Source organism: Sinocyclocheilus rhinocerous, unplaced genomic scaffold, assembly GCF_001515625.1.
Source record: "Sinocyclocheilus rhinocerous isolate Xijiao unplaced genomic scaffold, SAMN03320098_v1.1 scaffold3243, whole genome shotgun sequence".
Taxonomy (NCBI): Eukaryota; Metazoa; Chordata; class Actinopteri; order Cypriniformes; family Cyprinidae; genus Sinocyclocheilus; species Sinocyclocheilus rhinocerous.
The window spans coordinates 466620-481777 of record NW_015636692.1 but is presented as its reverse complement, the minus strand read 5'-3'; the positions used below and the strand labels follow the sequence as shown (position 1 = coordinate 481777).

General features: G+C 34.9%; 1 protein-coding gene and 1 long non-coding RNA gene across 2 annotated transcripts in view; both read right to left on the bottom strand.

Moving 5' to 3' along the window:
* LOC107748046 (macrophage mannose receptor 1-like) overlaps positions 1-5485 on the bottom strand; it is a gene marked incomplete at its 5' end in the record, with an annotated part of 27296 nt that extends 21811 nt beyond the window's left edge. Inside the window, 4 exons of the mRNA XM_016562699.1 lie at positions 2458-2776; positions 2846-2934; positions 3456-3800; positions 5092-5485. Coding sequence (XP_016418185.1) covers positions 2648-2776; positions 2846-2934; positions 3456-3800; positions 5092-5485 — 957 coding nt within the window. The remainder of the gene's footprint in view (positions 1-2457; positions 2777-2845; positions 2935-3455; positions 3801-5091) is intronic.
* Positions 5486-6712: 1227 nt separating this feature from the next.
* Positions 6713-12479, bottom strand: LOC107748050 (uncharacterized). The gene is made up of 3 exons (XR_001640873.1): positions 12394-12479; positions 12073-12132; positions 6713-6762 (listed from the first exon to the last, which is right to left on the bottom strand). It is a non-coding gene; the product is annotated as an uncharacterized LOC107748050 (long non-coding RNA).
* Between the last annotated feature and the right edge of the window lie 2679 nt (positions 12480-15158).

Sequence of the window (15158 nt, the reverse complement as noted above, 5' to 3'; positions counted from 1 at the left end):
CATCATGAGGTCTAAACTAATCACCCCATCACATGACTCCAATATTCTTGGTCGACTTCCTGTCAGTCTTGTCATCATCTACTCCGAGGAGTGATGAAAAACGAATCCAATCAGGAGATAACACAGAGATCTTTTGTATCAGGACTATAACCTATAGATACCTCGTGATGTCTTGTGATCGCCAATGAATAGAACCAGTGTAGACACAGGAAGGATTTTTCGCTGATACCCTCAGGCCTGCAAAAAACACAGTATCTATACAGCATGACCTCGGGAACACATGATTTCCCTCACATCCTGCATTCCAACAGAACCGCGCTCTGGTCAGAGGAACACACGCGAACTTACACAGAAAATTCAAAAGACAATCATTTAAAAGTATAAAAGGGCAACTATATTCACAAATAATATGTTTTATGTCTTATATATGTTTGATGTGTTTCCTGTAATCGGTGCAAGTTTAAACAATGTTTTATAAACCCTTTTAGTAGATAAGATTATTAATGTGTATGCAAATACCCGATATTTGAGCTTGAATGAAAGCTTATTTTATGTGCGAGACTTTGGTGCGAATGAAATGTTGATTTTTGGTATCATACGCGCAATTAAGAAACTTTATAGAAGTATTAACAAAATCTGGTCAGGATGTTACCCCACGTGATAAATTGAAGCCTCATGTTAATGTATGCACGCTCCGCCTTGCAACAGCGTCCGATTGGGACAATCGCGTGTGGGACTGACTTATGCAGCTGGATCAAAAACCCAACGTCCGAACAGATCTGTGCCTTTTCGCCTTTTCGCCTTTGTGTTAAATCGCGCTCCAAGTTGCGCACACACGCTGCACCATCAAGTGATCGGGTCATCCAGAACTCAAACACTTCAGTTGAAACTTCTTGACTGCAAGAGATCTTCAAAAGCCTAAAGTCTTACAAACTCAGACTCTTTCAGAAGAACTGCCAAAGCCTCTGAGTCACCAGGAAACCCCATTCATCAGGAGGGCATCCCCAGAAACTACGTCATCCAAACGCCAGATCAGCAACCAATCAAAGGTGCTGGTATTCCCTCAAGCAGCCAACAAGGAAACTCAATTCAGCTTTCCAGCTAAAACGCAAAAGTAACAAGCAAAATCTTTTCATCTCGTGCTGAATGGGTGCTGAACCAATTAGTAGCAGTAACGATAAGACAAATCTCTGCTTTATGAGTTTTCTCAGGTTGAATTTAAAGAACTCGTAGAAAACGAGTGTTAGAACTGTGGGAACTTCCTCAGAACTCCATTAAAATCCTCATCCTTTCAACCGTATGTGTGTGTGTATGTGTGTGTGTGTGTGTGTTTACATTAGTTTAGTTTAATGTAATCTAGAATAGCCAATAAAGTAACGATAAGACAAATCTCTGCTTTATGAGTTTTCTCAGGTTGAATTTAAAGAACTCGTAGAAAACGAGTGTTAGAACTGTGGGAACTTCCTCAGAACTCCATTAAAATCCTCATCCTTTCAACCGTATGTGTGTGTGTATGTGTGTGTGTGTGTGTGTTTACATTAGTTTAGTTTAATGTAATCTAGAATAGCCAATAAACTGTTGTTTCATTTATAAAGAAGTATTTTCTTGTGTCGTGAATTTTAAAGTTAAATCTCTGCCCAGATCCTTAGTTACCTAGCTTGTAGCTTATAAATTATCACAAGCATGTATTAACCCGTGGCCAGGGATAGTACAAATATTCAAATTGGTAAGATATACTGATGTAAACGTCTCGCTGGACGACCGTTGATAAAGTGTAAACTATCAATTTTGGAATCAGTTCAATCAGGTTGATATCGAATCTTAAGATTCGATTTCCCCCCTCTGAAAACCTGAGCTAAAATAAAAGAGTTAATTTCCCTTTTTCCTTACAATAGTAAAGCCCAAAGGGTTTTTTTGTGTGTGTAGCACACAATAAACTTGTGTGTGTAGCACACTGTTGTCAGGAACTGTTACCATTTTAAGTTAGGTAGGTCATTTTCAGCTGTGAGTCCCAAAATGGGGGGTGCAGGTTAACAGGTTAAGCATTTACATGCTCATGTTTTTTTCCTGTTGAAAGGATTATTTCAGGTCTACACCATCACTTTCAATCAAATCAAAATGTTCAGTGGAGCTCAGTTGTATCGATTGATGTGTTTTACATACAGGCTTTTTCACTATAATTTTGATTGAGCCATTAATCTGATTATAGACAGATTATATGGGTGCATGTAAACATGGCTGTAATACATTTGATTGGACTGAAATCTGTTCTGAAATCTACTCCTTTATATAGTACATTATAGTACATTTATTCTACTAAGTTTTCAGTTGTATTACAGATAGAAAGTTGTTGTCTGGATTTGTGTGAAGTGTTGTGAGTGCTCAAAAGTGTTAATAGATTGATGCTTTTGCTTCATTTATTTCTTTTTATTCTTAAGACAAATGTAGCAGTAAAACTACAATGCTAAAACATTTTACCATTTGTTGGCTCATATTTAAGGCGTACATATCTGCCAGCTAGATGAATAAATACACAATGAATAGATGTAACAATTTTTTTGAAAAATTACTATAAATTGTCAATCTAATGTAATAATTCAGATATCTTTAACTTAGAATGATTTGCATTCATTTTAGATACATTTTACTAAGAACAAACAGAGGAAGTGTTTGCTTCGCTATGTTTCGCTACAGTCCTGTTCTTCTGGAAGACTTTCCCGTTGGGTTGCGTCCTCCATGTCAGTGTGACGTCTTCATCGCTCAGCGTCTGCTTTAACTAAACACAGAAACAGCCTTCAGTTACACAGTACATTCCACAATTAATCTTAGTCAGATGAGTACACACCTTGTTTAAGACGAGCACCTTCATTTTAGCTTCATCCACCTTCTCACCGGCTTTCACCTGCACTCGGATCACCTGCCTCTTCCTCTTGACTGTGGGGAAAGCACATATTGTGTATTTTACGTAGTTTTACTATATCTTTCTTTATGAGCATGTAATTCAGGGATTCCCAAACTTTTTGTCAGCCAAACCCCTTTGCCAAACCCAAAAATCTGAAACATTTGCTTATATCTGTCCCTGAGATTTTAATTTGAGGTATGTGATTTTTGCTAAACATTTTTGTTGTTGTTGTTAAATTATATACATTTCATTTTTTTTTTTTTTTAGTTAATTCGGCATGCTTTTTGATTGCCAAAATGTAATTTAACCATTAAAATTGAATTTGGTAAAATTGGAATGGAGATAGAATAAAATAAAGTAAAATTGGAATAAAATAAAATGGAATTTTTGAAAAAAAAATCAAACTTATTTCATAGGGCCCTACAACACCTCAACAATCCTGTGCAAACTGTAGTTTGTGAAACACTGATATAGATGATAAATTATCAAAGTCACATTTTCCTATTCAGTTTTGTCAACAAATGATGTACACAAGAGTTCAGGTCAGACCTACCAGTGTTGCAGTAGAAGTAATACATATTTGTGCAATATCTGTCATCAAATACACGATAATAATTATCTGCACCAGCACAGTCTTCATTCCACTTAGTAAATGTCTGAGTAGTGAGTTTGGATGAGGAAGTGATATTGGTCTGATCTGACCACTTCCAAGTGTCTCTGTACAATCCCATCCAGACCGGAACCATCCAGACATTTAGCAACTTGGTAATCTGGTCATTGTCTTCTTGATTCCTAATGGTAGCCAGGTCTGTATAATGACGTCTGCAGTACTTCTGAGCATCAGTCCATGTATTTTGGGTCTTGCTCAAAACCATTTTCTCTGTTGCGTTTGTACTTCCTGTGAAAATTCAAAAATAGAGTCAAGACATTAAAGCCAAATTAATTTTGTGTGAGCCTGTTAAACCTGCTTGAAGAGGAAACTTTTAAAACATACTTTAATAATCTTTGAATTACAACTTTAAAAATATATTTTTTACAGCGCAGATTTGAAATGACATGAGTCAGTAATTGTCATTGAATTATTGGGTGAACTATCCCTTTAATTCTTTATTCTGAGAATCATTCCTTTCAGCATTTTCTGTACCTAAATAAAGCGAAATTTATAATTGAAGTTATAGTTTAAGTTTGTGACAGGGTTATTATAGTTAACTAAAACTAAATAAGAAAAATCATTATTTGAAATAAAATGTTAACTGAAATAAAATTTAAAAAACTTTAATTTATTTTACTTCATCTAATTTTCAAGGCAACGTTACTCGTTTTCATTTAGTTTATCTTGATGTACTAAAACTACAGAGCCCCTAAAGGGACCTTTGCAAAAATAAAAAATACACAGGCTATCGCGTGCTCACAAGAAACTTTTGCGTGTGTACGCGGTTTCATTTTCCAGTGTAAGTATTATACATTAGCATTATTTGACTGTCAAATGTCGAGAGTGCACTGTTGTAGCACGAAAGTACATTAATATGATGCGTGAGCGTGAATCTTTCTGCTCGCACAAGGATTTCATTTGCTCTCGCACAAAACCAGATGCGCACTCTCAGATATACGCTGCTATTGCTCAGAGAGTGTGCGCGCACTTAAAACGTGTCAGTTGCAATCATATACTTTTTTTGTTTGTTTGTTTAGATAAATCGCTCAGAGGGATTTGACCAACCAGTTAGGCAGACTATAGGTTATTTATTTGTATAAATCATCCAGGCACCCCAATCCCAGCCATTTCTAATATACATTTTATTAATATTGCTATTAAATTGTAAAGAAATTGCAGATCCAGCTATGATTGTCAAAAGAATTCCAGGTGCAGTTCCCTCTCGGCCAATTAGATTTCACGTAGCATTTTCATCGGTCAGTCGTGGAAGTCTGATTGGTTGATAACTTTTGACAATGTCCAGGTGCAAAAATAATTAATTTCTAGCGCAACGGAGAGATTTGCGAACGCACAGGATGCAGTTTGAACAGAAAATATAAAAATAAACAAGCTATAATAGCATCTCAGTTACACCAAAATAACATTGGTATATGACACAAATTTTTACTTCTCCAACCCCAATGTCATTATATTGGTGTCTGTATCCATACACTGAATTAATGAGCACCAATAAAGAGTGATTATACGTGTTTCTCACCATCGTAACACATGAAATATCTTAAGTCTGTGCAGTAGAAATCATGCCAAGTTCCATCAAAATAGATGGCGGCACACTCCTCTCCGTAACCGTAGTTATCTGGCTGGACAAGACCCCAGGACTCGAACACCAGACTCTCCTCGTTATAAGACCAGCGCCAGGTTTTGATGTCATTGAACAGTCCGATCCAGGCAAAGCCATAAAACTGTTGTTCATCTGCAGCTTCTTTCAGACTTGTCCAGTCTTCATCAGTCTGAACGGTGGCCAGATCAATATGGTGTGTCCTGCAGTAACTCTGTGCATTTTCCCACGTCTTTAACTGTTTGTACAGAATATACTCTTGTGGTTTACACAGAGTTAATGACAGGAGTCCTGGCAAGAGAATACAGTGGTTTTAGTATTTTTCCTACTGAAAGTTTCCAGTTGGCTGGCTGTAATAGTCCCAGTCACCTTGTTTTTATTCTGACACCTATAGTTTGTTTGGTCATTGTTGAACGAGAGCTTGTCGAGTGAGTTTGTCTTTGGTTTTGCATGTTTTGATAAATAAATTTCAGTCACTGTAGCGTTTCTGTCGTAAAGCATTGGTCAAATATTGGAGAAGATATTTAATTTAAATTTTTAAATATACAGTAGTTTTGTTTAAATAAGGATTTGATTTTAATATTGTTCTTCAACTATCAGTGCATTGACGTCCTCTGCTGGTATTATTATAAACTTCATCACAAGTAATGAAAAAGACATAAAACATAAATGCATTATACATTATGTATTTTGACAAAGTATTTCAATAATATAATGTTTTGATCCAGTCATTAGTTGTATTATTTTAAAGGTTTGTTGTTTTTCTGTTAAAGTATTTTACTGTCTTTAAAATGAAAGCATGCTATATAATTCTTCATTTGAGTTTATTACTCAATTAATCTTCATAATAATCAGCTGACTGTGACAGAACCAATCCGAACAGGATTGATTGAAAAAACAGCTTTTTTATTGTTTTTATAAGTCATATTTCTTTGGCTGTTTGTTGCAGATGCTTTCTTTAATTATCCATTGATAGTAGACAATCTGACTTAATATTGAGTTGATTACATTAACCATGACTCTCCTTGCGCTCACTTAGGGGTGTGCGATGATGACAAAAAAAAAGATGTCTCTCTTTTCTGGAGTTTTGTTGATAATGATAATCAGACGATATTTTGCTGGTACTTTGGCAGGTTTAGGGTCTGCCATGGACAGCTGACTCCCAAAGCTTCTGATATTATTCATGTTCTCTGTGGTGATTAGTTTTCAGCAATAACAGAAATGACCATTTCCAATGAGTTTAAATTGATTTTTATCTTTTATGGACATTTTTACCTTTATAAGTTTTTTTTTTCTAACCTAATTAACCGTAGTTATCTGGCTGGACAAGACCCCAGGACTCGAACACCAGACTCTCCTCGTTATAAGACCAGCGCCAGGTTTTGATGTCATTGAACAGTCCGATCCAGGCAAAGCCATAAAACTGTTGTTCATCTGCAGCTTCTTTCAGACTTGTCCAGTCTTCATCAGTCTGAACGGTGGCCAGATCATAATGGTGTGTCCTGCAGTAACTCTGTGCATTTTCCCACGTCTTTATCTGTTTGTACAGAATATACTCTTGTGGTTTACACAGAGTTAATGACAGGAGTCCTGGCAAGAGAATACAGTGGTTTTAGTATTTTTCTGACTGAAAGTTTCCAGTTGGCTGGCTGTAATAGTCCCAGTCACCTTGTTTTTATTCTGACACCTATAGTTTGTTTGGTCATTGTTGAACGAGAGCTTGTCGAGTGAGTTTGTCTTTGGTTTTGCATGTTTTGATAAATAAATTTCAGTCACTGTAGCGTTTCTGTCGTAAAGCATTGGTCAAATATTGGAGAAGATATTTAATTTAAATTTTTAAATATACAGTAGTTTTGTTTAAATAAGGATTTGATTTTAATATTGTTCTTCAACTATCAGTGCATTGCTGTTTAAAAAGTTCATTATTATTATAAACTTCATCACAAGTAATGAAAACGACATAAAACATAAATGCATTATACATTATGTATTTTAACAGTATTTCAATAATATTATGTTTTGATCCAGTCATTAGTTGTATTATTTTAAAGGTTTGTTGTTTTTCTGTTAAAGTATTTTACTGTCTTTAAAATGAAAGCATGCTATATAATTCTTCATTTGAGTTTATTACTCAATTAATCTTCATAATAATCAGCTGACTGTGACAGAACCAATCCGAACAGGATTGATTGAAAAAACAGCTTTTTTATTGTTTTTATAAGTCATATTTCTTTGGCTGTTTGTTGCAGATGCTTTCTTTAATTATCCATTGATAGTAGACAATCTGACTTAATATTGAGTTGATTACATTAACCATGACTCTCCTTGCGCTCACTTAGGGGTGTGCGATGATGACAAAAAAAAAGATGTCTCTCTTTTCTGGAGTTTTGTTGATAATGATAATCAGACGATATTTTGCTGGTACTTTGGCAGGTTTAGGGTCTGCCATGGACAGCTGACTCCCAAAGCTTCTGATATTATTCATGTTCTCTGTGGTGATTAGTTTTCAGCAATAACAGAAATGACCATTTCCAATGAGTTTAAATTGATTTTTATCTTTTATGGACATTTTTACCTTTATAAGTTTTTTTTTTCTAACCTAATTAAATTTATGCATTATCTTTTGTGTCAAATTCTTACTCAATAAATTAAATTCAAATAGTAATATACACTGTAGGGCTGTTACCAATCAAATGAAATCAGTATCAACAAAATGTGTCTTTGCAATGCAGAGGTGGCACAGAATCTGCATCTGAAGTGGCGTTTAGATTCATTTACACTATTAGACGCATTTGACCTGCAGTTACAAATCCATAAATAATGGTTTGAGTAATGCTCATTAATGTTTTGTTTTAAAAACAACATCTTGAATACTGATATTTGAAATGATTTTGAATAAAGAGAGAGAGAGAGAGAAAATATACTTTAAATATACAATTAAAATCTCCTGTAGATGGTGGCAAGTCACTGCATGAGTGAGTCATTGAACCGATTCCTTCAAACGGCTGATTCATTCAGTAATGAATACTAACTAATATTATCCACAATCCATTGCGCTTTGGCGAAGGATTCAGTTCAGAACTACAAAAACAAATAAAAAGCGTTAAACTACAAACATGGCGGATTTGCGTGACCGACGAGAGGTTTAGAAGGGTTTGAGTTACTAATAATCAGCATTTAACCTAGTGAATATATTTAAGGTTATCTGTGTTATATATCATTTGCAACAACAATGTGAACTTTTATAAACATCCGTTTGACCATTAACTTTATTATGCAAAAAAATATGCAGTTCTCTGCATAAAGACCCACGGCTGGCAGATCAACGTGCTGCTACTTTTCTCTTCGATACGGTAGGACGTTAAATGAAATGATATGTGGAGGACGTGAACTGTGACAAGATGATTGACAGAACAGTTTACAGTGACGTGTAACTGTGCGACAGAGCGCTCTCTCCACTGCAACGGACGCAACCCAGAAAAAACTATCGGCATGGATTTTTGCCCATAGCTCCACCAATCAACTATCGGTGCCAATTAATCGGCAAAACCGATACATCGGTCGTCCTCTAATTTTAAATGCATTTTAAGACTAAATCACTTGGTGGAAGCGTGCACAGTAGTCTAACCTACATCTGGCAGTGAAAAGGCCCCGATATACTCAAAACTAAATTCTTTTTCATTCTTCGTTTAGATGTAAAACGAAGTTCAAAATACGTGAGCAGTGGTATACTGTTATCGAACATCCTGACGCTGCCCACTCTGATGAAAACAACGTTTATATGAATATGTAAATATGTGCTGCGTGCTTTCCTCTCAGTAACAAAATAAACCTCTGCAGGGTGATAAAGTCTACACTGTGTAAATTTCCCGCTTATCATGCGGCCACTTGTCTGACCATGGACAGCTGACTCCCAAAGCTTCTGATATTATTCATGTTCTCTGTGGTGATTAGTTTTCAGCAATAACAGAAATGACCATTTCCAATGAGTTTAAATTGATTTTTATCTTTTATGGACATTTTTACCTTTATAAGTTTTTTTTTTCTAACCTAATTAAATTTATGCATTATCTTTTGTGTCAAATTCTTACTCAATAAATTAAATTCAAATAGTAATATACACTGTAGGGCTGTTACCAATCAAATGAAATCAGTATCAACAAAATGTGTCTTTGCAATGCAGAGGTGGCACAGAATCTGCATCTGAAGTGGCGTTTAGATTCATTTACACTATTAGACGCATTTGACCTGCAGTTACAAATCCATAAATAATGGTTTGAGTAATGCTCATTAATGTTTTGTTTTAAAAACAACATCTTGAATACTGATATTTGAAATGATTTTGAATAAAGAGAGAGAGAGAGAGAAAATATACTTTAAATATACAATTAAAATCTCCTGTAGATGGTGGCAAGTCACTGCATGAGTGAGTCATTGAACCGATTCCTTCAAACGGCTGATTCATTCAGTAATGAATACTAACTAATATTATCCACAATCCATTGCGCTTTGGCGAAGGATTCAGTTCAGAACTACAAAAACAAATAAAAAGCGTTAAACTACAAACATGGCGGATTTGCGTGACCGACGAGAGGTTTAGAAGGGTTTGAGTTACTAATAATCAGCATTTAACCTAGTGAATATATTTAAGGTTATCTGTGTTATATATCATTTGCAACAACAATGTGAACTTTTATAAACATCCGTTTGACCATTAACTTTATTATGCAAAAAAATATGCAGTTCTCTGCATAAAGACCCACGGCTGGCAGATCAACGTGCTGCTACTTTTCTCTTCGATACGGTAGGACGTTAAATGAAATGATATGTGGAGGACGTGAACTGTGACAAGATGATTGACAGAACAGTTTACAGTGACGTGTAACTGTGCGACAGAGCGCTCTCTCCACTGCAACGGACGCAACCCAGAAAAAACTATCGGCATGGATTTTTGCCCATAGCTCCACCAATCAACTATCGGTGCCAATTAATCGGCAAAACCGATACATCGGTCGTCCTCTAATTTTAAATGCATTTTAAGACTAAATCACTTGGTGGAAGCGTGCACAGTAGTCTAACCTACATCTGGCAGTGAAAAGGCCCCGATATACTCAAAACTAAATTCTTTTTCATTCTTCGTTTAGATGTAAAACGAAGTTCAAAATACGTGAGCAGTGGTATACTGTTATCGAACATCCTGACGCTGCCCACTCTGATGAAAACAACGTTTATATGAATATGTAAATATGTGCTGCGTGCTTTCCTCTCAGTAACAAAATAAACCTCTGCAGGGTGATAAAGTCTACACTGTGTAAATTTCCCGCTTATCATGCGGCCACTTGTCTGATAAGTAAATAATTGAACGCAAAATATTAATTTGACATATTTTAATGACCTCATCATGACTCACAGTACCCGCTTTAGCACTCCGTAATCAGTTGTAGCATTTGTGGTTGTATCAATAAGAGACCACTAGATGACATGATTGAAGAATCAGAGTTGTATTGCAGGCAGCCATGTAGAAATATAAATGAACGATGCATGGTTCTGCTCTAAGCATGAAAGTTACAAGTTTGTGAAAGGACTTCCAGCGCCAGATAAACGTAAAGCAGATTATGAATATACTTAAGATTCACAAATACCAAAACAACGTGTGTACAACAGACGCGAGCGGCGCGACGTGACAAAAGCAAAAAGAAGCCAGTGATGTTCTCTGCTGTGGATGCGACGCGACACGACACGACAAATCCATGACATTAAACTGACGCCCCGTTCTATTTCTGACGAACTCCAGCGCTCTGACACAGTCTTTCTCAAATATTCATAAGAGAATCGTGAAAAAATAGTTTCCTCAAAAATATTAAGCAGCACAAATGTTTACAACATTGATAATCAGAAATGGTTACTGAGCAGCAAATCAGCATATTAGAATGATTTCTGAAGGGTCATATGACACTGAAGACTGGAGTAATGATGCTGAAAATACAGCTTTGATCACAGGAATACAGTAGCCTACATGTTAAAACATTCAAATAGATAATTTAAATTGACAATATTTCACAATATTACAGTGTTTACTGTATTTTTAATAAATAAATGTAGCCTTGGTGAGCATAAGAGACTTTCCAAAAAAAATATTTTTTGAAAATGTTTTTCTCTACAAAAGGGGGGCCCGGCAGAAAAAGTTTGGGAACCACTGGCCTACTCAAACACACAATATTTAATTTAATTCATACAGGCCTACCTCATGTTGCACGTTTGCACTTTTTGAGAAAAACGATGGCACAATAAAAAAAAAAAAGACTTTTCAGGGCTATGTCCAATCCCTCACTTTTTCTAGTTATATAAGGTTAAAATATTTTATTTATTTTGTATATCGTGATATGAATTTTAGCTCATATCGTCCATCCCTAGCACACACCTCCTATGACGTAACCGTCACGGACCAATGGTAGTACGAAGGTGTTTTGCAGCCGGAACAAACTTTTCTTGGAAGTTTGCTTTGACAAGCCGTTTCGAACTCCCAAAACGAACACAAAACAAACTTAATTTTGGCTGGATTTTGTTCGAAATGATGTCACATCAGTTCATTCTTCGATTTCGCTTGAAGTATATCGGGGCCTTTATGCAGGAATCTCTGAGTGTGCTTTTGTTTGTTTTTTGCGATATACTTGATAATTTCAAATCGCATATCGTTAAAACGACAATTACGATATTACAGTAGACAATGTATATTGAACACCCCTACTCTCACTCTTGCTTACAAACATTTTTTATCACATTTTGTTATATTATTGCTGTATGTAAGATAGAAAGAATATGTAAACCTAATTTATTTTGTAACGTTGTTACATATTTTAACATGTTAATGTTATTTTAATATTTTGCATAATGTTTTACCTGAAAGAAAAAGCAGATGAAGCCAAATTTGGTCCATCACTTTGCCAGTAGTTTTTGCTACTGAAAAAACTAAAAAAACAAACAAACAAGCAAACAAACAAAAATTTATTCCCTAATAAACTATCTGCATAGTTGATGAATTGGCATGATTGCTTTTTTTTAAGGTTAAATTTACAGATTTGTATAAGAAAAAAATACATAAAATGGAAAAAAGTAATTTTCATTACCAACATTATGATGTGATGTGAAAAGTGCAGCATAACTACTAAGCAATTATTTACATAATTACTAATCATCCCTCATGAATGAAAAAGCACTGACCTGTTAAACTGCGCTGAGAGTGAACTGATGAAATGTTGGCCTGCCTTCAGTGATAGTGAGTTTTCAGGATGTTTCTCAAGTTCCCAATCTTGTGCTCTTTTAATGGATTTGTTATGCTAAGAAGGGAATTTCACAGTCAGATATGCAAAGTGTGTTCATCATTATTTTTGTGGTTCCTCCTCCTGGTGTGTTTTGGTGGATCATCTGAGGACACTCATTATAATATGATTCCTCGCTGTACTTAAAGTAGTATACGTTATACTTGTAAAGTAGGCTAGATGTTTCACATTTAGACTGAATCTTTGAATGACAGCTGTCTTTTAGTGTAATATCCAAGAATATCACAAAGTCATTGTGCCATCTCTATATTTATTAATTAAATGTTCCTTGATTTAGTATCTGCAAATTAATGATCTCAGATTAATCTCAGTTCTCATGTTCATTGTCTGATCATGCATAAATCTGCTTTAAAACATTAGACTGATGATAGCAGTCATGATTTGCTAAGTGGTTTAAGAGCCAGAGAGTAGCTTTCACATCATTTTAAGCTGATTAAATAATATAAATAGATAAACGGATTGATTTATTTGGGTGGCTTTGTGTTGTGTGAAGTCTTATCTTAATTTATCTTTATTTTTCAGTTTAAATGTCCTTGTGGATCATGTAAATGAAGGACAATGTGATTCACGAGTCTATGCAAAACAAACAGCATCACCTCAGAAAGATCATGTACAAATATTTACAGATGTTTTTATTCAGAAAATCCATTCTCCTTTTAAAATTGTTGTCTAAAATTAACTTTCCATGTATGCATTTGGCAGACACTTCTGTCCAAAAGGACTTGTGTTGCTTTCATTCATTGATCAGTTCTTGCATTTATATTGTGCACTGGATAATATCACATAAATGTTTGGTCAAAGCCGTGTTTTTGAGGATGTGTTTGGATTCAAATCATTAGAAATGTGATTCTTTGTTAGTTTTCAGGACAGCTGTATTTGTGTAAATGTTTTATGTGTTTGTGATTAGCAGAGAATGTTTTCAGATCATGCAAAATTTAATTCAGATCATGCAAAATGTAATGACTTTTTTTGACTCTTCAGCAGTTATTTTCATATGCAAATGCTAGTAGGCGTGTGCTTGGCCCTTCTCCTGGAGATTTAGAGTACAGAAACAACAAAATAATAGCATTTTATGAAAAGAGATGTTATATTTTATCATTTTAAATTATAATACTATTAATGTTATGGCAATGACAAAAAAGTCATACAAGAAAAACAGCATCAGATAAACTGTAATAATCGAATTTAAATGAATTAATAAAGACAATTAGTTGTTCAAAAGTGTGAACTATACAAAGTCAGCTTGTGTTGTTTCTATGGTTTTATTCAGTATGATAAATGGTGCAGCTTTCATGCAAGTGGTGTAAAAATCTGAGATCATATTATTTTCATTTATATAAATATGAAAAATTTAAAACTGATTTTTTTTTAAATAAAATGAACCTTCATACACACACACACACACACACATATATACAATATATATATATATATATATATATATATGAGGCACCATACAGGAAATAATTATGTCAAATCTGAATATTTAAACTTAAAATATGAATATACAGATATTAACACGAATATATGGATACAAATCGGCTTTGGTTTGGAGGTTATCCCAACTCCAAATTTTTGATTATATCCTTAATATATAACTGTTCTTGCGTCCAGTTTGGTTTTCTTTTAATGTTTGCATGTCTAACTATCAGCCATGATTATTTTACTTTTTAAAATATAAAATGTATGTTTATTTGCAACAGTTATGCTAATTACAATATAAAGACATTTATGACAGTAAAACAGCAACAGCAGTGTCTGCTGACGGACACCGTGCTGCATTGTCACGGGAACAGCTAAAGATAATGAGGAAATTAAGTCGCTCGCTTTGCCAAGTGCATTCCAAACGACTACATAATTGTACGCACGTGCCCTGCTCACTCCAAAGTCCCCACTCCAAGAGGATAGGAATGATCACTTCCATTTGGAATTTGCCTTGTGACCCGCTCGGTACCGATACTCGTATCGGCACATCCCTAATGTGACATCTGTTTTTATATTGTTTGTCAGCACACATAGCCTAAGTTACTATGTATCTGGATCAACTAGCCGAGTAGACAAATATAAATGTTTATTCATAACCATGCTGACAATAATCAATGTTAGCTGATGCTAACTGTCTAGCTAACGAGCTTGCTGGTGCTAAATTGAGGTAATTTTTAAAAAATGAAGTCCAAATATTTTTATTTTTATTCAACCACCTAGATAGATTACATATGAGGGGAAAAGAAAGGAAGTGATGTTCAGAACATGGTAACTACAGTAATTATAAAAGTGGGAAGTGATGTCCTTTTGGGGGCTTTTGGCCGGGGTTTTTTTTCACCCCAGACAAAGGCTTAGAAAAAAAAAAATCATTATGAAAATCTAATTATATTTTCCTTATTATATTAATTATTTCCTTATTGGTTATTTTGGGGAAATCCCAGGTATTTTAAGCAGTAGGATTATAAAAAAAATATAGGTCCCCCTTTATATTGTGTCCCTAATACCTGTGTACTTACATAGTAACTAAACGTGTACGTAGTATGTAACCACAGTGTAAGTACACATTGGTACATAGTATCTACAGCTGTAATATTTCTGTAACTACACACATGCAACAACCCTCAGGATGGTTTGTGTAAGTACAAATGTGTAACAGGACAT